This window comes from Patiria miniata, unplaced genomic scaffold (assembly GCF_015706575.1).
Source record: "Patiria miniata isolate m_02_andy unplaced genomic scaffold, ASM1570657v1 HiC_scaffold_2, whole genome shotgun sequence".
In the NCBI taxonomy this organism is placed as follows: domain Eukaryota; kingdom Metazoa; phylum Echinodermata; class Asteroidea; order Valvatida; family Asterinidae; genus Patiria; species Patiria miniata.
Genome location: NW_024037058.1, coordinates 5,522,683 through 5,548,282, shown reverse-complemented (window position 1 = coordinate 5,548,282; position 25,600 = coordinate 5,522,683). Strand labels below are relative to the sequence as shown.

The following is a 25,600-nucleotide window of genomic DNA, read 5'->3' as shown; positions in this document are numbered from 1 at the left end:
ATGTTTTCCAAAACATGTAGAATGAAACCTGAATTATGAATAAAATGACCTTCGTTTATGCAATCTGCCTTTGACTTGTACTTATGCATTTATTTCTCAAATTCACAATGCTTTTAATCTCATTTAATCTACAAAGTATAAGAAGAACCGCACAACTTCATTACATTCTGGGTAGTTGAGTTTGTACATGTACAAATGTTTGTTTTCAATAGCTGCCTGCTATAATCTATTGGGCCAATCATACACAATATAAACAGTTTACTATTGAGATGTTTTCAATGCCCCAGTGTTCCCCCTAAAATACTGTAAATCGGAGTGTGTCTCGACCTTTTCCACACAAGGAAACGCCGATGACATTCCATTTTTATTGTATCCACCTTTTCAATAGAAACTACTTTTCCAAAGTCTTTGAAAAAACAAAAGCCCATGAAAACTAAAATTATCCATTTACTTACAAAAACCTTCCAATCCTAGTTATGCCGCTGGTACCTTTAGAAAGTTCCAGATGCTGATTGGTAAAATAACAGACTTTGGATCATTGCTGAAATGCCATTGTTGTCATGGAAGCTGCGTTCTCTAGGAGAGATATTCTGTAATTAAAGCAAATGCTCATTACTTCATTTAGACTACTTGGTCTATCAGCATTTAGCAAGCCAATACTTATTCAAAGAAGCAAAAGCCTCAATCATTTATGGAATAAACTAAACTATTATTGTAGTGATACGGAACCTCTCACAAGTAGGTCATTCTATACATTTAGGGTCCAAAGTCAGACATTTTTCCCGTCCCTGCAACCTCCGAAATTTATCATTTGCCATTCAAGTGCTATTAAAAATGACTTCAAACTAATTAATATTTGTTGGGTAGGTAGCATTCTTGGAGGAAAGAGTACACACATAAAGGAGTGCATCTTCAATTACAAAATCGTAGATGTCGGACGTATAGGGACAGGAAAAAGTGGACCCCAAATTCATAGAATGTTCCAAATGCATCTTATATTGTAGTATTTAAGGACAAAAAAGGGAATAAAATTCAGTTAACAAATGTACATCCATCATACTAACCAAATTTACAAACATCCATGTATCATTTCAGTAGAATGCACTTGAGGTTTTCATTTTCAACTTGGTTGTCAATGTAATTAAACTAATATTAATTTGATGAGGCACTCAGAAAGCACTGTGAAAGAGACAACCAAGGGATTGCATGTAACTTGCTATTCAACTCTCGCTTTAGTTCAAAATCACACGCATTTCATTCAGTTGCTTTTGAGGATTTATTCTGGTTTTTGTACGTGGAGTTGGAAAATCTGTCTCATTCAAATGTAAGTTGCATTAATTTAAACTCAACAATTTTCCCAATGTAATTGAAGAATCGAATAACAAAATTTAAATAATGTTTACATTTTACGCAGTAGCAGGGTTATATCTTATACTTGGAAAACACATCATACATTTACTTTGTATTTGCTGAGATGAATCTGAGAAAATTGAATTGCCTCTTGTGGTAATACTTTGCCTCTCGTTTGTTATATTTTTAAAATGTGCACTCATCCCTATTTGAAAACATAGTGAAGGTTCATTCGTTTGCTCTCATTATTGGGCCACCAGATCTAGGATTTCATAGGAAGTAAGCTGGGTGTTGAAGTCCAAGATTGTCCAAAGGGGAAGTGGTTGAGGTATGAGAGTCAACACATACAGAGACCAAAGACCTTAGCAATAAACCAAATATACAGTATTGTAGAATGTTGTTTAGGGAATGAACTTTAAAGTTCTTTGTCAGTGATAACAATGCTCGATGTCTGATGGAAGTGGTTGGTGGATACGCTGGATAGCCCCAGTTGAATTAATCTGTCCTTACACTCGGTGATAGACCTTTACAGAATCTCCTGCAGCCACTACCAGCTCACCACCTGATGTAAATGTCATGCCACGTGGATCATCACATCCCTTGATCACACATCCAATGTACTTGCCATCAGGACTGTAATGCAGAATGTCACCTGTTGGATATCCATACACAACAACATAGATGCTGCCATCACTGTCACAGCACACACCATCAGGGTGCCAATTACCCCCCTGTATGTTGCTGGTCATGTCTACTGAGAATACACTGGCACCATAGTAGTCTACACATACCAACCTTTTCTTGCCATAGTTTGTGTAGATAAGGCGGTGATTGTACATTGTCAGATAACCTCCAATCATTGGAGCAGGCAGTCTCCTGATGAGGGATCCATCTGGGTTGTGTAGAGATATCTCCTTCTTTTCTTTATAACCCACTGCTATCAGATTGCTGTCATCCACTGCAAGGCATGTTGGTTGGCTGTCTGACCCTCTACCTGGTGTGAACTGATGGAGGAGCTGATGTTGCTTGTTGAAGACCTTGACTACTTGACCATCTACAGCAAGGAGCTTGTCATCCCTGCTCACTGCAATACACCTTACATCATCAGTGAGGCCACTGATTTGTAGCCTTTGTGGGATAGGAGATGGTGTATGTTGACCATTGGGCATTGAAACTGTGAATAGTGCACTGATTCCAAAAAATCTACGGAGTGCAAGTATTTCATTGTTGGAGAGAGCTGAAACAAGCAATTTACATGAAAATAATGAACCAATTATCAATCCAAATTTTTTTAATTCAGTCTTCAATTTCCATTTCTCCTTCACACATGATCTTGCAGGTCTTGATGATTGCTTTGCTGCAGCCTTTGGCTCTTCCTCCAGAATGAGTCTCCCAAGTGACCTCTCACCTTCTTCAAAGTCCATGAAGGTCAACTTGTCAGGAACTTGCTGTGGCTGTTTCCCTGTCAATTCACTGAGGTTATGCAAGAGCTTCTGCTGAAGTTCAAGAATCTCGTAGCAACTTGCTTGATTCATGAGTTGTTTGACCTCCTCCAGCTTGTGCTCTGTCTGTGTCACCTCTTTCCTGTTGGTTGCTTGAACAGCTTCAAAAGCTTTGAGTTTGTCTTTATAAATCATGTCTGTCTCTTTTAACAGTTTCTTTTCTTCCTTTTGGATCTTTGTTATCTCCTTTTGGATCTTTGCAACCTCCTGTTTGAGCTTTGTAATCTCCTGTTGGAGCTTTGTAATCTTCTGTTGAGCCTTTTTGGAGATTTTCTTTTGAGTTTTGGCAAACATGGTTTCCAGCTCTTTGCAAGATTTGCATGTGTCTTCTATGGTGGTGCCCAATTCTGTTTTTCTTCTCTCACTTTTTCGGACCATTTCTGTGACCTTCTTCTTACATTTTTCTACTGCCTCAGGTAATCCAGTGAGTGTGTGTTTTGCATGATCAAGTACAGAGCAAGTTGTGCATATGGCTTGCTCACATGTGTTGCAGTAGACATTGAGATTCTGATCTGGATGCTCGCCACATTTGGGGACTTGTTCTCTTAGTTTACTCTTGTAGACAATCTCTCCTGATCGAAGTTGAGCCAGTGTGTAGATTTTGTGAGATTTCATCATCAAATTCATTCGTCCATGTGCCTTGTGACATTCTTGGCAGAGGAAATGATCACAGTTCATGCATCTTGAAATAGCTTGATTCTCCTCATCACAGGCTTGACATTTGATCTCTGACCCTTGACCTTCCAGTAGCTTTTCCTGCATTGTAACTTCCTCCACCATGGCACTGAAGGCAAAGTTATTAGGGAGATCAGCAACCCCAGACCCTTTCAACATGGTTTCACATCTGCACAGAGGACATGTCAGCTTTGTAGCACTAGGATCTTGGCTCTGTCTGAGCCCTTGAAGGCATTGCAGGCAAAAACTATGCAAACAGTCCAGTAGTTTGGGCTGCCCAAAACGGTTGGTGCAGATGGAGCATTCCAGATGATCCACACTAATCTTCTCCAACACTGATTGAGTTGTAACACTAGATGCCATCTTGACTTCTTGAAGAATCAAGTTTTGTTTTTAATCTGAGAATGAATACAAGTTGTCAAATGTTGACTTCGATATATAAAATGATTACATTAATCATCTCCAACATTGCCAACATGTTTTGTTTTCTCAGTTCATGGGTATCAATTCGTCACTTTTTTTACGAAGAGCCACATATGTGGATTTTGAAGAAAAAGTGGTTTCGAGATAATCGCAAAAGAAGTTTTTTCTATACTAAAACTGCAAAAAAACTACTTTGCAATAACTTTGTGTAACAAGAAAACCATCATATGATTCTATGAGAGCTTAATTTTTTTATATGAACCCAGTATGTAGAATTAATACAGTAGTTATTTAGTGAAAATTAAAGAGTAAAGATATATGTGTCTCTTCATGAAAACAAAAGTCACGTTTCCTACATTTTGTCCCTTTCATTTCAATGTGTTTTTCTACATGGACGGGGTGTGCGTGTGTACGTGCATGCAGCTGAAAATGTAACAAAGATATGTGGCTCTTTGTGAATTAAAATCTCAGTTGACCTACTTTTATGCCTATCAGTGCAATAGGTTATGTACGCATTCAAAGGGCCAAAATTTGGCTCTTCGTGAAAACGCAAAAATGCATTGATTAAGTTCTGCCCCTTGCAACATTAATGTTACTTGGAAATTAATGATGTTTTGCTTACACAAACATGTCACATTGGTTAAGTACAATGTTTTAAATCAAACTAGTGAAAAAATCAAAATCGAAAAAATTGTAATTTTTGACATATGTGGCTCTTCATGCAAACGGTGACGAATCGTAATGTGTAATTAATTCAGTTGATTGACATTTATAACTCCAATGTGCAGGGAGGCACTTACAATTAGATGGCCCCTCTCTTTAACCCCCCCCCCCCCCCCACCCCAACAAAAAAATATATTGAGCTACTCTTAGGGCTGTGCCGAATATTCGAATATTCGGTTATTCGATCGATAATCGAATATTCGAATATTTATTTTCGAATAAGAATATTCGGTGGTGATATGCAATGAAATAAAAAGGTGGAAAAAACTTTTTTTTTAACAGCAAAAGTGTATTCTCAAAGTTAAGTTTCAAGTTGCTGCCAAAAAACCCCATAAAAGTAGCTTGTATATATGCCAAGCAATAATGCCACACATATATTACTTCTGCTTTGGGAGTGCTTGCAGTAAAGCCAACCCATTTTTTTAACGCCGGACTGCAACACCAATCGCTGATGCTTCCGACAAGATAAACAAGACATTTTGTCTTTCATGTCTTCACAAAACACTTCCTGACACCTTTTCATATCAAACTTCTAGCATGAGTAGTAATGTTTCCGTTGTCCGTATTTTTGTTTGTTGTTGTCCTACTTACAATCCCTACTTTCAAAAGAAAACCGCCGCTGTTTTCCCCGATGCGATCCTGGCAAGTTGGTGTTACATGTACATGTGTGCAGCATAGGAAAATGCAGCGTGGCATTGGAGAGGAGCACGTGTTAATTTGCCCACGTGCGCAGTGGGAGGGGCTTACTGGATCGGCTATTGACATCGCGAAAATGGCATGCCAACATCGATGTAGAAAGCCTCTGCAATCTCATGCAAAGAACTTGATTTCTTTTTTCTGTTTGGGCCTTTGTATTTTCCGTTTTCATGTACTTATTTTGAGGACGTTCTGCTCGCACAGGGTCGCACAAGAAGCGGTACATTACACTGATACAGTGAAGCCAATTCCCCCCAAAGTTTTCCATCGCCTGTTCAATCGTGTCGAATGCACAATGCACATGGTTATAGGGAATCGCCTTGCACGCAGTATGCTGCCCACAGCACGTGGCGGTGTTGTAGAAAACTTGTCATGAACCCCAACATTACATTAAAACGTTTTGAAAACCTTGGTTCATTTACGTTACGGACTCTGGGATTTTTTTTAAAGAATTTCTTGTTTACTTTTAGGGGTAAATTTATTATGGCTGTTAGATGTTCGCCTCAATGCCTCCGTAATACGTGTACAAAATATTCTAGTTCTCTCAACTGATCAGAGCACCCTTTTATCGAACACATTTTCGTTCGCTGTCCGTCAGCTTTGTTCGCTGGGTTAGTCTGCTAATTGCACCCAATATTTGCACAAATAAAACATACATAAACACTTCAAAAACTAGTTCAGCAATTATACTTTCAGTAATAATAGCGGGAACCTCTGGCTTATGTCCTCCAAGTCGAGCAAAACGCAAGAAAAAGGGCAGACAACAGAGAGGATTTCAAACTCAAAAGAGCTCTCATTTTATTTCGCCAGACAGACTTTGCGGTCAACTCACCGCACCGTACCCCTGATTCCCAGCATAGAAAACCACAGCTAGACAAAATGTATCAAAATGTTGCAAGTTGGAATTTCCAAACCTTTTAGTGGCCTATTTGTTAGAAAGTTATCTCCAGAGCACGCACTTAGCCAGACAAAAGAACCGGGTCAGCGCACCTGTGCCCTAATTAGCCCGCCAACAATGCGCCCGCCGGAGCTCGGCTGGCGATTTTTTTTTTTTTTTTTTTGGCTGAAATGTCACCCTTCGTGTTTTGGGTACACAGCTTATAATACATCCCCTGTGGGCAAACAAGGAAATACTGCTTTGCACGTGTCAAGCTGGGGCGTGTGTATGCCGCGCCCACGCCCATTATTCGCATAAACTTAAATATGCATTTACAATTCAAAGACCCATATTTCATTGAATAAAGACATTATAATATAGGTTTTTTCTTGGAGTTTTTGGTTGTTGAGAATAAGTTTATTTAAAATGATATAAAATCATTTCCTCAATTCTTGGTGACAAAAGTGCGAGTTATTATTGTAAAAGTGATTTTTTTTATCCTCAATACTGTGACTAGGAAGTAGTTTTGTAGACTTCAAGAAGCTTCCAGTAATAGATATGCTCGGTTCCTGTTTGCGAGTTAAGGGTCGGAGAGTCACAATAGCTGACGCCACCCGCCGTGTTTGGGGTTCACGGCTTAATACGTCCCCCATGCAAACAAGGAATCCTTCACTCTAGCTTCTCTGGTTATTGTTAATCTTTAAATTACTGACGACAGAAGAACAACTGATTGTTGTCAAATACCTGACTTACCTGTGAAGAAATCATACATGGCATGCTGACGTGCGCACGTACGTTGACTACATGTACATGTATGGCATATTTTTGCTTTTGAGGGAATTTGGAATGGCCAAATAACCGAATATTCGAATATTCGATCGATTGGAAGGTCGAATATTCGAATATTCAATTATTCGAATTGACTCAGCCCTAGCTACTCTTAGTTACTACAGTATTAGAAAAAAAAGATGTAAAATGCTTTTTGCTTAGGCTTATATTTTATTTCAAAGCATTGACATGATGAGCTCCAATGTACAGGGAGGCTTTTGGGCGGTCCCACTCTCTGGAGGGGAAACTAATTGTAGTTTTTAATCCCCCCTACCCCCAATTTTGTGTTGCATTAAGGGAGCGCGGGCTGACTGAGGTGCATGGCCTGATCCCTCCCCCTCTTTTGGTTCCATTGAATACAATATTTTACATTTATATCTAGTCAGCCACAACCAAAATACAATATAGCATTGAGGAAAATCATGATAAAGCATTTATAGGGGAAGAAACAGATAAGAAAAACACCAAAAAGCAGTGTTAATGTGACTTTGGGCATGATCCCCAGCTGCATGGCATAAACACATTCACGACTTCTGTCTAGTGCCCCTTGAACAAAGACAATTTCTAACTAGGGGATCCGCCACCATAGGGCTTGTCGGGAATAGCTCAATTGAGTGCTATACAGTATTCTGCAGATTATAGGTTCAAACCCCACCTTATCAAGTTCTTTGTTCAACTGTTAAACTTTCATTTGAGGTTCAAATGTAGGATCAAGGATATGTTTAGTCCTCTCAAGCCGGTAAACTGAACAGGGACATTTTTGTCAAGAGTATTGCATTTGAGCATTAACTACTCCCTCTTGTAAGACCAATGCTGCACATACCGGTACTGGCAATTATTCCAAGATTCTTGACAAATGCCATGTAAGATGGGCACAACCACAGTACAACATCAAGTATCTTACCTGAATTGAAGTCTTTTTGTTAGTTTTAGAAGAAAATTTGAAACTATCCTTCTGGAAGATGGCGCACAACATAGACAGTTTACAACGTTTGATGTGTATACAATACACTGTACTTGTTCATGAATGCATATGATTGCACATAGTGCGTAAATTCCCAGTTCTATTTTAAGAAGCTATTGGAGTCCGTGTATACATGTACTGTACCGGATACTTTCTGCTCACATCCGATGCAGGTTTCCTGTTTAGAAATAGCAGCCAGAGTTTCCATGACCCTGGTGCCCCAGCCCACAAAAATGGAATCAGAAGTCACCGATGCTATTCTGGGACTAAACAGCCCTGGTGATTTTCATATTTCAGCCTGAAAAAAATGTACAGCATTTTTTTTGTTCACTTTTGAATAAAGCACTGCCCTCAAAACCTGGCTCATTTTGTTATTAATTATATATTATATTTTTCAATTATTTGTCGCCCAATGGTGATTCGGGTTCATGAGAGGATGGAAGAATGTATATTTTATTTTTCTATTATGAGAGCTACAAAAGTAATCCAAAGTAAAACTTTTCCTAGGAGGGTTGCAGATGCAAAATAAAAGGGTTGGGTTTTTTAGGGGATGGGGGTGGGAGTAAGAATACAATACACAAAATTGGGATTTGTCAGGAAAAGAATTTTTTTTTTTTAATTCCCAGGGCAAGGAGCCTTCAAATCAGATTACTGCTCGTATATTAAGGCTGGTTGGGCTATTTTAATGTGAATATTTCTTTATGTCATCACTTGTCTAGTTCGAGACACTAAAACATAGACAATATATCTACAAAAAAGGGGAGACTTGACATGAGTACAGTACTTCTTAAGAATTGCAACTTTTTTGTCAAACTACTTTCAGCTCGTGTTAGATTAGGGTTTGAAAGTGATCTTGTGAAACTCATCACTAAATGAGTGCTCTTTTCGAGTTTTACCTTGAAATCAAAGGTTTTACCAAGGAAACAAAACTTTTTTGGGGATTTCTTTTTTTTATTCACTTCTAAATGATACATCAAATGGAGAAAATTGCTCCCCCAACATTCAGTTTTGGAAAAATTACCCCAGAAATTTGGAATGATTTGCCATCAAACCATGATTAGCTCCTCGTATGTTTAACTGGTTCCTAGCTGTCCCTATTGCGATCAAAAATGTAAATGCTAGGAAGGAGTCTCCTTGCATTGTGCATTTGTTTGTGCACAAAATTAATCCAAAATAAAAGCCTTTTAAAGAGGGTTGCAGCTGCCCTAAAATAGAAATGTTACATAAAAATTAGAAGTGACGTGTTGAAATTCATTCAAACATGGTTTCCCTTTACAACAAAAGACAAGCGCCCAATTGACAGCAGGGCAAAAGAAATGAGTAGGTTGGACTACAGAATGATTAATAATTCTTGATTCAATATTTGATTTAATTAAACTCTTCAAATCCAAAGAGATTAAAATATCTTCAACAAAATCAACAATGAAAATCAGGCCTTAGATTAAAACCCGAGTCAGTGACTATATCGAGCCACTTTCTGTTTCACAATATCTGTTTACAATTTCAGGAAAACATAAAATGCAAAGCCAACTTTAACATTCCAAGAAGATCCATTTCAGCATGGTTGTCATGTAGTGAAATTCACTGCTGTAAACAACCATTACAGATGTTGCTTTAACGGCATAGATTTTTGGTTTTCAAGACACAGTGATAAAAGTCTGCAGTTTCTTGCAAGAACATGAAGAAGTTTTCTTACCGAAGCAGCCATTGTTTTTGTTCTTTTGTTGCGATTTGTTCTTTTGTTGCGATTGTGTTGATACTTTGTATGTTGTTTGTTGTATCACATTCGGAACAAACAGCCATAAGACATATCAGATTGCAGGTTTTTGGGGGGAGGGTCTCCTGACGACGAACAGAGTGTGCTGGCCGAAACATTGAGTTAAAACCGGTTCTTCTCAGAACCACCACATTCTCACAAAAGAGTATTACACATGGTGCCACTGCAAATTACCTTGTTGTTTTCCTCACAATGCCAACTTCATTCTTATCTTATCAGAAACAGTTTTGAATAATGCAATTTGGTTTTGACGTCAGCCATCAGCGAAAAATATTCTAGACCCGAAACCAAACCAGAATGGATCAAAGTTTCAGTTCTCGAGACTGTTATTGAGACCAATGACTTTCTCTCTTGGCTTTCTTTGTTAAATAGTGTTCAGATATTCGTGACTCAAATTCACTTGACTAAATTGGATAAGTATTTTACTTGACTCGACTCGATTCGACTTGAACCTTGTTGACCTGATGACTCAATTCGACTTGACTCACTTTTTTGAAATGACTCGACTCAACCTTTTGGACCTATAACTGGACTGGACTCGAGTCACTTCTTTAAAATGACTCGACTCGACTCAGTCGATTCACTTCTTGAAAATGACTTGACTCGACTCGAGTCACAAAAAACAGTGACTCATTACAACTCTGCTGAGGAATGACAAGGAGATTCTGATCCAGGAGATAATAAATTATAAAATGAGTCCTTGGCATTGTCAGCAGCAGCCTCAATCATTTATGGAATAAACTAAACTATTATTGTAGTGTGACAGAACCTCTCACAAGTAGGTCATTCTATACATTTAGGGTCCTAAGTCTGAAATTTTTTCCTGTTCCTGCAACCTCCGAAATTTATCGTTTGCCATTCAAGTGATACTAAAAATGACTTCAAACTTATTAAAATTTGTTGGGTAGGTTATTTGATTCACAAAAGCATTCTTGGAGGAAGAGTACACACATAAAGGAATGCATCGTATCTTCTATTTCAAAATCGTAGATGCCAGACTTATAGGAACAAGAAAAATTGAACCCCAAATTTACAAAATGTTCCAAATGCATCTTCTAATGTAGTATTTAAAAACTCCATTTCAGAAAGCAAACAAACCAGATTTCAGTTTACAAATGTACATCCATCATACTAACCACATTTACAAACATCCATGTATCATTGCAGTAGAATGCACAAGGTTTTCATTTCCAACTTGGTTGTAAATGTAATTATTACTAATATTAATTTGATAAGGCACTCAGAAAGCACTGTGAAAGAGACAATCAGTGGATTGCATATGATAATCTTTTTTCGCTTTAGTTCAAAATATCTCATCCAGTTGCTTGTGAGTATCTACTTTTAATTAACTCGTGTACACAGAGGTGCAAAATCTTTCTCATTTGAAAAACAGTTGCATTGATTTAAACTCGACAATTTTCCCAATAATTGAAAATTGAATAACAAAATGTAAGGATATGTTCACATTTCTTGCAGAAGTAGGGTTATATCTTAGACTCGGAAAGCACATCATGCATTGACTTTGCATTTGCTGAGATGAATCTGAGAAAATTGAATTGCCCTCTCATGGTAAACCTTCCCTCTCGTTGGTAATACTTTGAAAATACAGACTTGAATTACCCACTCCAACTGATTTCTCATCTATTCTGAGGTAATTTTGTCAGTGTTTTTAATACAGATCTACTGATTTAACGAAGTTTGATACGGGTTTGCTTTCTGAATTTAATGATTTATTTCTTTGTGTCATTCATCTTTGCCGTATCCCAATAATTTTTTGACTCACAAGCCGGGCTTCTTAAGGACTAGTTTGACTTGCCCGCCGCTGTTTTGACTAGCATTTGGCTAGCGGGCTACCCCTAATTTCGAACCCTGTGCGTAGAATGTTATTCGAGGGAATGAACGTTCAAGTTCTTTTTTAGTGATAACAATGTTCAATGTCTGATGGAATTAGTGGTTGGTGGATACACTGGATAGCCCCAGTTTAATTAATCTGTCCTTACACTCGGTGATAGACCTTTGCAGACTGTCCTGCAGCCACTACCAGATCACCACCTGATGTGAATGTCATGCCACATGGAGTACCACATCCCTTGATCACACATCCAATGTACTTGCCATCAGGACTGTAATGCAGAATACCACATGTTGGATATCCATCCACAGCAACGTAGATGCTGCCATCACTGTCACAGCACACACCAGTATGGTTCCCATCCCCCTGCATGTTGCTGGTTATGTCTACTGAGAATACACTGGTACCATAGTAGTCTAAACACACCAACCATTTGTTAATGCGTGTTGTGTAGATAAAGCGGTGATTGTGCATTGTCAGATAACCTCCAATCATTTGAGCAGGCAGTCTCCTGATGAGGGATCCATCTGGGTTGTGTAGAGATATCTTGTCCTTGCCTGCATAACCCACTGCTATCAGATTGCTGTCATCCACTGCAAGGCATGTTGGATGGCTGTCTGACCCTCTACCTGGTGTGATCTGATGGAGGAGCCGATGTTGCTTGTTGAAGACCTTGACTACTCGAACATCTAGAGCAAGGAGCTTGTCATCCTTGCTCACTGCGATACACCTTACATCTTTAGTGAGGCCATTGATTTGTAGCCTTTGTGGGATAAGAGATTGTTCCTGGTGACTATTGGGTATTGAAGCTGTAAATAATGCACCACTGTTTCCATAATAATTTTGAGACAGTGCAAGTATTTTGTTGCCAGAGAGTGCTGCAACATGTGGTATTTCCATGTATACACCTGTTAATCCAAAGTTGAAATCAGTCTTCACTTGCCATTTCTCCTTCACACATGATCTTGCAGGTCTTGGTGATTGCCTTTCTGCAGTCTGTGGCTCTTCTTCCAGAATGAGTCTCCCAAGTGATCTCTCTCCTTCTTCAAAGTCCATGAAGGTCAACTTGTCAGGAACTTGTTGTGGCTGTTTCCCTGTCAATTCACCAAGGTTATGCAAGAGCTTCTGCTGAAGTTCAGGAATCTCATAGCAACTTGCTTGATTCATGAGCTGTTTCACCTCCTCCAGCTTGTTCTCTGTCTGTGTCACCTCTTTCCTGTTCTTAGCTTGAGCAGCTTCAAATGTTCTGACTCTCTCTTGGTAAATCCTGTCAGTCTCTGTTAACAGTTTCTGCTCCTCCTGACGGGTCTTGGCAACCTCTTGGTCAGCCTTATCTGAGATTTTCTTCTTGGTGTTTGAAAACATGATGTCGAGTTTCTTGCGAGATATGGAAGTCTTCTCTATGGTGGTGTTCAGTTCTGTTTTGCTTTGACCAACTTTTGCAACAAGTTCTTCTATTTGTTTCTTACATTTCTCAAAAGCCACAGGTAGGCCAATGAGAGAATGTTTGGCATGATCAAGTACAGAGCAAGTTGTACATATGACTTGTTCACATGTATTACAGTAGACATTGAGATTCTGATCTGGATGGTTACCACATCGCGGAATGTCTTCTCTTAGTTTACTCTTGTAGACAATCTTTCCTGATCGAAATTGAGCCAGTGTGTAGATTTTATGAGATTTCATGACAGTCATACGTCCGTGTGCCTTTTGACATTCTTGACAGAGGAAATGATCACAGTCCATGCATCTTGAAATAGCCTGATTCTCCTCATCACAGGCTTGACATTTGATGTCTGACCCTTGACCTTCCAGTAGCTTTTCCTGCATTGTAACTTCCTCCACCAGGGCACTGAATGCAAAGTTATTAGGGAGATCGGCAACCCCAGACCCTTTCAACATGGTTTCATGTCTGCACAGAGGACATGTCAGCTTTGTACCACTAGGATCTTGGCTCTGTCTGAGCTCTTGGAGGCATTGCAGGCAAAAACTATGCAAACAGTCCAGCAGTTTGGGCTGCCTGAAACGGTTGGTGCAGATGGAGCATTCTAGATGATCCACACTAATCTTCTCCAACACTGATTGAGCTGTAACACTAGATGCCATCTTGACTTCTTGAAGAATCAATTGTTGTTTTTAACCTAAGAATGGATAAGAGTGTCAAAGGTTGACTTCAATCTATGAAATGATCCTATGAATCACCTCCAACATTGTCAACACCTCTTTTTCCCTAGGTTCATACTACTTTTGGTATTTTGAGATTAACCGATTTGAAGGTGGTCATATTTTGGTTGGCTCATTCCTTATAATTTCTGTGTATTGAATTCAATCGATTTCATGTCAGCTAGAAAATTATAGTTTAAACTTCATTGCATACCGTTTGCTTCTGAGTTGATTAGTTTTGGAGATATTCAGTTCCTGAGATAAAGTCACTTTGTAAAACTTACTTTATTGTATTTTATACATAGCACGTAATAGTGGCCACGTGGTAGATATGAGGATAGGACGGTTCGTGAAACAATGAATTCACACTTTTCATGCTGGTACTGTGTACTTTTGTCACAGCGCTATGGGAATTAGTGCGCGAAGCAGCGTATTTGGGATACGACACTTCGTGGTGAAACATTTTTTATTATTTAGAGACATGCCGCACAGTCTAATTAGCATTCTTAGTTAATTAATTGGAACTCAGATCAGAACAAAACTTTGTGAGAGTGATCACTTTGATGAAAAACATGCCGCACAGTCCAATTAGCATTCTTAGTTAATTGGAACTCCGATCGGAACAAAACTTTGTGGGAATGATCACTTTGATGAAATAAAACTTTAATGACAAAACCTCAATCTGGCCAAAAATCGGAATATGACGGTTCATGGTGTGACTGACAAATATGTAATTAATTTAGTTGATTGATATAACTCCAATGTGCAGAGAGGCACTTGCAATTAGACTCCCAAAAATAAGTTTAGCTCCCCCAAAAGTTTGTGTTCCTACTCTTAGTTACTAAAAGAAACAAGAAAAGTAGTGCTAAAAACACAAATGCCCCGCAACCATGCTTATTTCCATAACATAACACCACTCTATTAACATCAACTTACCTGGGTCACATGGAACGTTCATTGACATCGTTATTGTTTTCTTTAGGTTATATATGTAATGTATTGATGCCTATGATCCCATAAAGAACTTTGGGTTTTTTTTGCTTTTCTGTTGGGAAGTCATTGTATGTGATTTAAGCAAACTGACTGGATATTTTCAGTCTTAAGCAAGACATTTCTCAAAGGCAAATCCTTTTAGCATAATCCTTTGAGCATTAACAAAGCCTACATGGAAATAATAAGAATTTTTAAATAAATCAAAAGAAAATATGGTTTGGCCAAAAAAAAGAATAGTTCTGCTTCCGGTTACCCGATCGACCCTATTTTTAGGCTGCGACCCTAAACATTTAATCAGCAATTCCAACCCCCCCCCAAAAAAATTTTGAATAAATACAAATAAAATCTGTCTTTTCTGTCTTCACAAAATACCTCTCAACAACCCTTTTGCATCCAAAAATGCTTTTATTTATTTGTTTTCTTACTTACATTCGCTTTTTTTTCAAAGAAACCTCCGTTATTACAAATTCGCTTCGCGATATAACTACTTCGCAATTCGATGTCACGCACGGTGACTATAATCACGTGGCGACGACTGGTTCCCGCCGCGCCGCGCAGGGGCCAATTTAGAAGACATAATGAAAATGCGGTAACCAGTCCATAGCTAGCTATGTGACCGATAGGGCGCTATCAGTACAGTGCAAGCCACTGTTAACTGGTCGGATTCGACATCGTAAAAATGCCAAGAAAACACCGATGGAGAAAGAACATTTTTGCAAGTTAATTTACAGAATTGATCTAGCTTGTCTGTGTATGTATTTTCTGTGTTCAGGAGTTCATTTTGAGATCGCACTACTCATATTTGGAGTGATACATGCCGCGTGTTTCCCAAAATTGTTGACGGTAAATATAGCTCTGACGGCCCATGGTGGGCCGCTCGCCACACACGCACGCATTACACACCTCGGAGTTTTGGCCAGCTCCCCGCATCTTGACTAGCGTTGTGCATATGGTGCGAACAGCCTGAATTTTAATTTTTTGAAATTATCGAACGTAAATATATTGACAATAATTAAAGGTAGGTTTTACTCACTTTTTGTTGCCATTTCGTGTATAGCTTTCGTAGTGCAATAGAAATAGTTCAGGCTAAAACTTCGCATATAATTGAATACCCCATTCAATCTGCATAAAAAAAATTGGCAAAAAAAAAAAATTTCCAACCGACCGACCCTATTTTTGAAAGACATGTAATCGGAAGCAGAACTATTTTTTTTTTGGCCTTATTTGAATAAGCTTGAGTTATCATCATGACATCATTTCTTTGGTTTTGAATAAAGAGAACAGTGCCTAGGGGGTCCAAAAGTGACTCATAATTGTAAGGACAACCTACAGAGCTGCATATCCATGTACATGTACTACGGTGCAAGTCTCAAGTTTTAGTAATACATGTACATGTGTTTGTTTTCTGTTGTTTCAATTAAAAATATGACTGTCCAAGAAAAAAGGGTGGAGAAGCCACATTAATTATACAAAAACATGTATAAACAGTGTACATTTATGCCCCCTAATATGTTAGTGAGTGATTACATGTACATTTGCACATGTACATGTATAGGCCTACATTGTATACTGGATTGGTAAAAAAAAATTAAAAAAATTTAAAAATATTAAATCCTATTGTTTTAATTCTAATGACCTTGGCCTTTGTCTTATGGGGTCCAAACTTATAAGTTATACTAGCAAGCAACCTTCATTGTATCAAGGTTCAAGACATGCAAGGTTCAAGACATACATGTACATTATCAAGTTCTTTGTTCAACTATTACATTTTTAGTTGAGGTTCAAATGTAGGATCAAGGATATGTTTAGTCCTCTCAAGCCGCCGAGAGAGTATTGTATTTGAGCATTGCCATTGATTACTCCCTCTTGTAAGACCAATGCTGCGCATACCGGTACTGGCAATTATTCCAAGATTCCTGACAAATGCCATGTTAAATGAGTACAACAACGGTACAACATCAAGTAGCTCACCTGAATTGAAGTCTTTTTGTTAGTTTTAGAAGAAAATTTGAAACTATCCTTCTTGAAGATGGCGCACAACGTAGGCAGTTGACACCGTTTGATGTGAATGCAATGCACTGTACATGTACCTGTACATGAATGCCTAAGTATGTTGCACACAGTGCATAAATTTCCAGTTCTATTTATAGACGCTAGTGGAGTCCACATGTATGTGTACTGTAGGGGTAATTTATGCACACATCAATGCAGGTTTACCGTGCATAAATAGCAGTCAGTGTTTGCATGAACCCATGTGCCCCACACAAAAATAGAATCAGAAGTCACCAATGCTACTTTGGAGTAAGCAACCCTGGTGATTTTCAAATTTCAGCCTGAAGAGAATTTGTTGATGTCAATAAATTTTTCCTAATAATCTATTTGCTCACTTTGGTTGAAAACAAATAGAGAAAAAATACATTTGTTCCTATTAAAAATATATAGTTTTTAAATCTATTTCTTTCAAGTGTATTTTGCCCCCCCCCCCCCAAAGGGGAACATTTAAAAGTAAAAAAATTTAGTGGTAAAATAGGTTGCTATTAAAAAAATAGAATGCTATTTATAAAAAAATAGTGCCCACAGACAATGGTGACAACTTAATATGTAGAGCATATGGCAGATGATCTCTCATGTTGAAAATGCGCGCACATGGCGGTAATGCAAAATCATTTGCATACATTTGATAAATGAGCATCTTTAGCAGTCATATACATAAATGAAATAAGCAACAGAATACAACTGAATAAATTTAAGAAAGGATAATTGAAATAAAATAGACGAAAAGTAGTATGCAGTTTGAAAAATAGACATAAAATTGGATGACCACAAGAAAAATAGGAATAAAAAAGTTCATCTGTACCAACTTATTTTGATGTTATATGATAAAAATATATTAAAATAAATTAAATAGGATTCTGCCAGATTAGGATCCAGATTCCTGAAAGAGTTAATTACAGAAATCTGATGGGGTTATATATATCCCCCATAAATGTCTGAAATACTGGACTTCTTCAGTCGTGAGCTACACATGTGCATGCAAAATTTCCTCAGAAGTTGTATTTCCTGAATTTGAAATCTAGATGGATTTTGCGCTTTATATTTGCTAAGGCTGCTGAAAATAATGAAAATATTGAGGTATTAATAATAAAAAAATAAATAAGATAAACTTATCAGACATCTGACATAATGTATTGGTGATCGTGAGGGCTCAGTCAGCGTGCAGGTTGACTTGATGCAATCCGTTGTCACAACTGATGCTTGTTGGTGATGCCACTCCAGACTGTGTATGTGGTCCTTATACAAGATCCCTATATGAAGTCACCAAGGAGGATGATTTTACCCAGCAGAGGAATGACAAGGAGATTCTGATCCAGGAGAATGTAAAATGAGTTCTTGGCATTGTCGGCAGCAGCCTGATAATGTTGGCTAAATGTTTAAACATTCGAACAACATGAAATATGTGCAAAATTGTTTACAAAAATAACCATGGGTGACTATAGTTACAGTATTTTATCAGTGGAATTTGATGTTGTATTCTCCCCCTCCCTTCTTCCCCAGGTCCTAGGCTCATGGTGAGACGATTCTAGCTCCTGGGGTTCTGACACCAACATCCCCTCTAGAAGGACCAAGACTGCGTGGTCAGCGACACCGAGATGTCACACATGACGCTCACCATACCGGCTAAGGTTGGTGCTTATTGGGTCAGTGACTACCGAACACCATTACCACGCTGCAAAAACAGATAGACAAGCAAGACCCTGTGGAGGAATTCAAGGTGACTTTGGGGTAAAAGTTTGGCTCAGTGATATTTGCAGAATTTTAAAAGTCTCAAAAACATTGCATGAATTTCAGTAGTCTATAGAATTTCAAGTGAAATTATCAGATCTTCCAATTTTCATATCTGCAAAGCAGAATGTATCAGAATACAAGGGCTTTATTTCAACCAATTGTTATCGACAACAAACCAAATTTTGCACTCAACCAGCAATAGCTAAATGTATTACCAGACAGTTTTGTCAAAAATGTTTTGTAGAGTCAGTGAAATGTGACTCACCAGTGATATGTCCCTGATGTCTAGTCTGAGTCATGAGTTGAGTCATGAGAGCCGAGTTTGAGTCATCATCCGTTGTAACTTGAAGTTAAGTCTGAGAATTTTCAGCACAAGTCAAACTCAATTCCGAGTCACAGACTTGGTTCTATATTTCTGCCATACTGGTGTATGGCTATATTGTCCATGCCTTTGCTGAAGAATGAATATGCAAACGTTTAAGCCAGCCAAAGATGACTTGATTCGTAATTGAAGTCCAAGCTAGAGAGAGAACAAGCAATGTAATGTGTGTTGTCTGTCAATTTGTTCACTTTGAAATGTAGGTGCTAGGCCTATATGAAGTGGCAGTCAACTGTGAGGAAGCCAAGAAACCTGTCTGCAAAAAACAAGAACAGATTCCCCAATGTACTTCCATGTACAGGTAAGTTCATTTGTAGAAATTAGTTTACTTTCAAATAGACCGTTAAGTTGAAAAGTGGCCTCTTGAGGCAAACACTTGTTAGCACACTCACACTGCATTGTGAATTTTGCTAAATTGTAGGGGGATGGGTGCTAAGGTAGTCTATGGAATATTCCCTTGCACAGCAAGGGTCTATGATATCCGAGAAATTCGGCGATTGTTATGCAAAACAAGACTGCATCTTGACCTCGAGACCGTTCAGCGGGCGCCTTCTATGTCGGATCTTCGGTAACCTGTTGTCATGTACATCTAATGAAACCTAGAGACAACATCCATTATGCTTTTACATTGTGAATTGTGTCAGCAAAAATAGGCTGTGTCACACGGCCTGTTACGATGTGTTACGTGATGCGCAAGTGTGACCTTGAATCATCGTCACATCATATTTTAAATAACGCGCGTAATGAGAATGCCGTCTGGCACGTTCACATCTCGCCCACGTCTCGCCCACAATGAACATTCGCGTATGCTAACAGTTTTGAAAGCCAATGTCAGGTTTAATTATCTCTATGTCCGTTGTTGTATTACAAAAACATGGCATCAAAATTGACCACTGAACAGCTTAGTTCAGATTTCAGAATGAAATGATGTCATGTTGATTCCAATTGGCTGGCGCACGGGGTCTCACACATTTGCATGCGTAGATATATCAGACGTTGGACCAGAGACAGAGAGGGTGATACAATGGGTGATACTCAGACTAGTGTTAAGGCTTCATTCACCATTTTGTGTTTCAATTTATTCAAAAAAGATTGGACTGTAACATTAGGCAATTAAATGGGGTTCCGTTGATACCATTCAAACCTTTTATTGGTTTCGTAACTAGTGTTCGTAACTAGTGTTAATTGTAACTATGAAAGAGACTGTTAAATTCTTATTTCTTTATACCTTTCATTGGTGTAACTATGGGCCATGTGTCTCCCCCCCCCCAAAACTCCATTTGAAATCTCGAATTGCACACAACAAATGTATATGTTACCTTCCTTGCCCCCCTCCCCTTTCAAAAAAAAATTAATGAACCCCCAGGTGCCCCCTATAAGCTTAACCCTAGTTACGCCGCTGGTACCTTTAGAAGGTGCCAGATCACGTACATTTCACTCCCATAGAATGTGCGATATTTATAAGTTATCTATAGGTGTGGTGGGTACTTGACTGCACCCTCGGCAACCATACGATATCAGTTCTTCCACTTGTTAGATTCATTTTGGAGAAACAATTCCATGTTGTGATTTTTCCCTTGTAAAGTGGTTGCTAAGGTGCCAACAAATTTCAATCATTCATGTGTCACTTTTTTGCTTAGGATTTCTTTTTTGCTTAGGATTTCTTAGGACATTTTAAGTTTTCACAGGAGAATAAATTACTGAACATTAAACCCCATGAGGCGATCTTTAACATACAAAAGATTTCTTTTTGCTACATTTTTTATGTTTTGATAAAAAAGAAAATTTTTCAAAGCTGACTAAGCAGTGTTTGTGTAGAGTTTGGTTTTTTTTTGCTCACAATACGTGGTACTAGACCTCAACAAACCTGACTATTTTTCTAAGATCATAGTTACATACTCAATATATTTTGAGAGCATGTTGACAATGTTCAAATGCGGTCAATCAGGAGATTAAAAAAATCAAGAGAAAATGTGTTCACAAATCTGATTACTGTATAGATGTTCAAATATACATATGTTGGGGAAACCACTGATCAGTGATGTTATGTTTTTGTGGAAAACAAAATGGTCCTAAGTGTAAACAAACGACAACGTAGAAAAGACGGTTGTTTCATGAAATCATTGTTGCTATGTTCTCAGAAAACGTCTTTAAAAATGTCTTCGACAAAATATACAGTGAATGAACTAACTAGTAATACAGTAACAACGGCTTCCAAATGAAGTGGTCTATAAATGATAAAATACAAAGATATCTTTTTGAGTCGCATCATCGGTGTAAAACAGGCAGCCCTCATTATGTATGCAAATAACCCTAGGAGTCACACATGCCCAGTGGAAAATGCAGCTGAAACGTGCGTAAGATACTGATTGGTAAAATAACAGACTTTGGATCTTTGCTGAAATGCCATTGTTGTCATGGAAGCTGCGTTCTCTTGGAGATATATTCTGTAATTAAAGCAAATGCTTACTGCTTCATTTAGACTACTTGGTCTATCAGCATGTAGCAAACCAATACTTATTCAAAAAAACAAAAGCCTTGATCATTTATGGCATAAACTAAACTATTATTGTTATGATACGGAACCTCTCACAAGTAGGTCATTCTATACATTTAGGGTCCAAAGTCGGACATTTTTCCTGTCCCTGTAACCTCTGAAATGTATCATTTGCCATTCAAGTGGCATCAATAAATGAATTCAAACTATATATTTCTTGGGTAGGTCATTTGATTCACCAAAGCATTTTTGGAGGAAGAGTACACACATAAAGGAGTGCATCTTCAATTACAAAATCATAGATGCCAGATGTATGGGGACAGGAAAAAGTGGGTCCAAAATTCTTAGAATGTTCCAATGCATCTTCTATTGTAGTATATAAAAAATCACATTTGAGAAAGGCAAAAAAAAAATTCAATTTACAAATGTACATCCATCATACCAACCACACTTACAAACATCCATGTATCATTGCAGTAGAATGCACAAGGTTTTCATTTTCAACTTGGTTGTAAATGTAATGAAACTAATATTAATTTGATGAGGCACTCAGAAAGCACTGTGAAAAAGACAACCAAGGGATTGCATATTATTTAAACTATCGCTTGAGTTCAAAATCACACATATTTCATCCAGTTGCTTTTGAGTATTTACATTTGTCCCATTCGAAAATAAGTTTCATTCCTTTAATTTCAGCAATTTTTCCAATAATTGAAAAATCGAAAACAAAATTTAAGGAAATGTTTACAATACAGGAGTAGGTTTATATCTTATACTTGGAAAACACATCATGCATTGACTTTGTATTTGCTGAGACAAATCTGAGAAAATTGAATTGCCTCTTGTGATAATACTTTTCCTCTCGTTGGTAATACTTTGAAAATGTGCACTCTGCACTATTTGCAAACAATGTGAAGGGTCATTCCTTTGCTGTCATTATTGGGCCACCAGATCTAAGATTTTTAAGGAAGTAGGCTGGGGATTAAAGTCCAAGATTTTCCAAAGGGAAATGGTTGAGCTATTAAAGCCAACATACAGAGACCAAAGACCTTAAAATATACCAAATATACAGTATTGTAGAATGTTATTTAAAGGAATGAACTTTAAAGTTTTTTTGTCAGTGATAACAATGATCAATGTCTGATGGAAGTGGATGGTGGATACACTAGATAGCCTTAGATTAATTAATCTGTCCTTACACTCGGTGATAGACCTTTACAGACTTTCTTGCAGCCACTACCAGATCACCATTCAATGTGAATGTGATGCAACGTGGATAACCACATCCCTTGATTGCACATCCAATGTACTTGCCATCAGGACTGTAATGCAGAATATCACCTGCTGGATGTCTCCCCACAGCAACATAGATGCTGCCATCACTGTCACAGCACACACCAGTAGGGTCCCCATCCCTCTGCATGTTGCTGGTCATGTCTACTGAGAATACACTGTCACCATGGTAGTCTACACATGCCAACCGTATGTTAAGCCAGTTTGTGTAGATAAGGTGGTGATTGTGCATTGTCAGATAACCTCCAATCATTGGAGCAGGCAGTCTCCTGATGAGGGATCCATCTGGGTTGTGTAGAGATATCTCATCCATGCCTGCATAACCCACTGCTATCAGATTGCTGTCATCCACTGCAAGGCATGTTGGTAGGCTGTCTGACCCTCTACCTGGTGTGAACTGATGGAGGAGCTGATGTTGCTTGTTGAAGACCTTGACTACTGGACCATCTAGAACAAGGAGCTTGTCATCCTTGCTCACTGCAATACACAAAACACCATCAATGAGGTCTTTGATCTGTAGCCTTCGTGGAGGTGGTACGCGTTGGCTATTCGTCAGTGAAACTGTGAAAAGTTTATCATTCCAATTGTCTAAAAGAAGTATTTTATTGTTAGAGCATGCTGCAACCTGTGATACACCTGAATCCGGTATTAATTTGATGTCAGTCTTCAGTTCCCATTTGTCCTTCACACATAATCTTGCAGGTCTTGGTGATTGCTTTGCTGCAGCCTTTGGTTCTTCCTCCAGAATGAGTCTCCCAAGTGACCTCTCACCTTCTTCAAAGTCCATGAAGGTCAACTTGTCAGGAACTTGCTGTGGCTGTTTCCCTGTCAATTCACTGAGGTTATGCAAGAGCTTCTGCTGAAGTTCAAGAATCTCATAGCAACTTGCTTGACACATGAGTTGTTTGACCTCCTCCAGCTTGTGCTCTGTCTGTGTCACCTCTTTGCTGTTGGTTGCTTGAGCAGCTTCAAAAGCTTTGAGTTTGTCTTTATAAATCACGTCTGTTTCTTTCAACAATTTCTGTTCTTCCTTTTGGATCTTTGCAATCCCCTTTTGTATCTTTGCAACCTCCTGTTGGAGCTTCGTAATCTGCTGTTTAGACTTTTTGGAGATTTTCTTTTGAGTATTGGCAAACATGATGTCAAGCTCGTTGCGAGATTTGCTCATCTCGTCTATGGTGTTGCTCAATTCTGCTTTTCTTCTCTCACTTTTTTGGACCATTTCTGTGACCTTCTGCTTACATTTCTCTACTGCCTCAGGTAATCCAGTGAGTGAGTGTTTTGCATGATCACATACAGAGCAAGTTTTGCATATGACTTGCTGACATGTGTTGCAGTAGACGTTGAGATTCTGATCTGGATGCTTGCCACATTTGGGAACTTCATCTCTTAATTTAGTCTTGTACACTATCTCTCCTGATCGACGTTGAGCCAGTGTGTAGATTTTGTGAGATTTCATCATCAAAGTCATACGTTCATGTGCCTTTTGACATTCTTGACAGAGGAAATGATCACAGTCCATGCATCTTGAAACAGCCTGATTCTCCTCATCACAGGCTTGACATTTGATCTCTGACCCTTGACCTTCCAGTAGCTTTTCCTGCATTGTAACTTCCTCCACCAGGGCGCTGAATGCAAAGTTATTAGGGAGATCAGCAACCCCAGACCCTTTCAACATGGTTTCACATCTGCACAGAGGACATGTCAGCTTTGTAGCACTAGGATCTTGGCTCTGTCTGAGCTCTTGGAGGCATTGCAGGCAAAAACTGTGCAAACAGTCCAGCAGTTTGGGCTGCCTGAAACGGTTGGTGCAGATGGAGCATTCCAGATGATCCACACTAATCTTCTCCAACACTGATTGAGCTGTAATATTAGATGCCATCTTCACTTTTTGGTTAAATGTGAAAGGGGCAGATAGACCTTTAACCTGAAAAATGAAGCACATTAATAAAAAAGGTTTTGGAGTATTCAAACTTCAAATGATGATATGGTTGTAATAAGCATTGATAAGTTACAAAACTGCACCTGCGCAAACTGGCAGAATCAAACTTGATAGTGAAATTCCAACTCATGTTTCTTCTAAAAAAAAAAATCCTCTGGGGCACAAAATTCAAAAAGAAAATGTCTATTTTGGAACTAAGAAATATGAAGAGAAACATATACAAAAGTTGTCTGATCTTGAACGGGTTGCGATCAGGATAAACGCACAATATCCACTTCACCAGGCACAGTTTTGTGCTGTATTGCTAGCCACTTATGCCTGCTGTATCTCTGGCAAAACACAGATAATGTGTGGCTGAAGAAACTTTTTATCGAGAAACTGACACTTTTCAGGCTGTGTGGTGATGCTGTTAATGGTCAATTTCATACTTTTTTTTCATCAGTGCTATTATATCAAGTTTGGCAGAAATATATAAAAATTGAAAATTGGCCAAACATTGATTCTTTTGTTCTTTTGGCAGAGAAATTAAAAATAGTGAATCTGTAATCCAGAAAAAGTTGTTTACATATTTATAAACTGAAAAATAGGACTAATCCGCTGATACCCTAGTTAGTAGGTTTGCATAAATTCAGCTTGCTGCATTTTGTGCTTTTGTTAACTTCTTCGGACTGGTTTAACGCACTGCTCATGGTGCATCAGAGAAGGAAACTGATGTACAAATTAGTAGTCAAATGTCTGCACAGATTCCTATGCCAATTCTGGTTGCATTTGTCAAGCTTATTCTCAACTAAACATACCTGAATGATGTCAGAAGATATTTCTGCAATCAATTTGGCAGTTTGATGAAGAAACTGGTGGACTATTTGGTGGATTCTCACTC

The 25,600-nt window shown here is 38.4% G+C and overlaps 2 protein-coding genes across 2 annotated transcripts; both read right to left on the bottom strand.

Moving 5' to 3' along the window:
* Positions 1–798: 798 nt before the first annotated feature.
* LOC119726150 (E3 ubiquitin-protein ligase TRIM71-like) lies at positions 799–3,890 on the bottom strand. Its single transcript, XM_038197763.1, has one exon. The coding sequence runs from the start codon at positions 3,888–3,890 to the stop codon at positions 1,857–1,859; it is 2,034 nt and encodes a 677-aa protein (XP_038053691.1). The 3' UTR covers positions 799–1,856.
* A 7,921-nt stretch (positions 3,891–11,811) lies between these two features.
* LOC119726870 (E3 ubiquitin-protein ligase TRIM71-like) lies at positions 11,812–17,325 on the bottom strand. The gene is made up of 4 exons (XM_038198723.1): positions 16,795–17,325; positions 12,297–13,808; positions 11,955–12,083; positions 11,812–11,867 (listed from the first exon to the last, which is right to left on the bottom strand). Exons 2-4 carry the CDS (start codon positions 13,771–13,773, stop codon positions 11,812–11,814), a joined length of 1,662 nt encoding a protein of 553 aa, XP_038054651.1. The 5' UTR covers positions 13,774–13,808; positions 16,795–17,325.
* Positions 17,326–25,600: the final 8,275 nt, after the last annotated feature.

Bases quoted from the DNA above. Each gene is read 5' to 3' on its own strand.
- LOC119726150 (XM_038197763.1), bottom strand. From the start codon at position 3,890: ATGGCATCTAGTGTTACAACTCAATCAGTGTTGGAGAAGATTAGTGTG.
- LOC119726870 (XM_038198723.1), bottom strand. From the start codon at position 13,773: ATGGCATCTAGTGTTACAGCTCAATCAGTGTTGGAGAAGATTAGTGTG. The intron at 12,084-12,296 runs GTAGAGGGTCAG...TGGTGTGTTTAG, and splicing joins CCTCCATCAGATCACACCAG to ACTACTATGGTACCAGTGTA. The intron at 11,868-11,954 runs GTATTCTGCATT...CATTCACATCAG, and splicing joins GGATGGATATCCAACATGTG to GTGGTGATCTGGTAGTGGCT.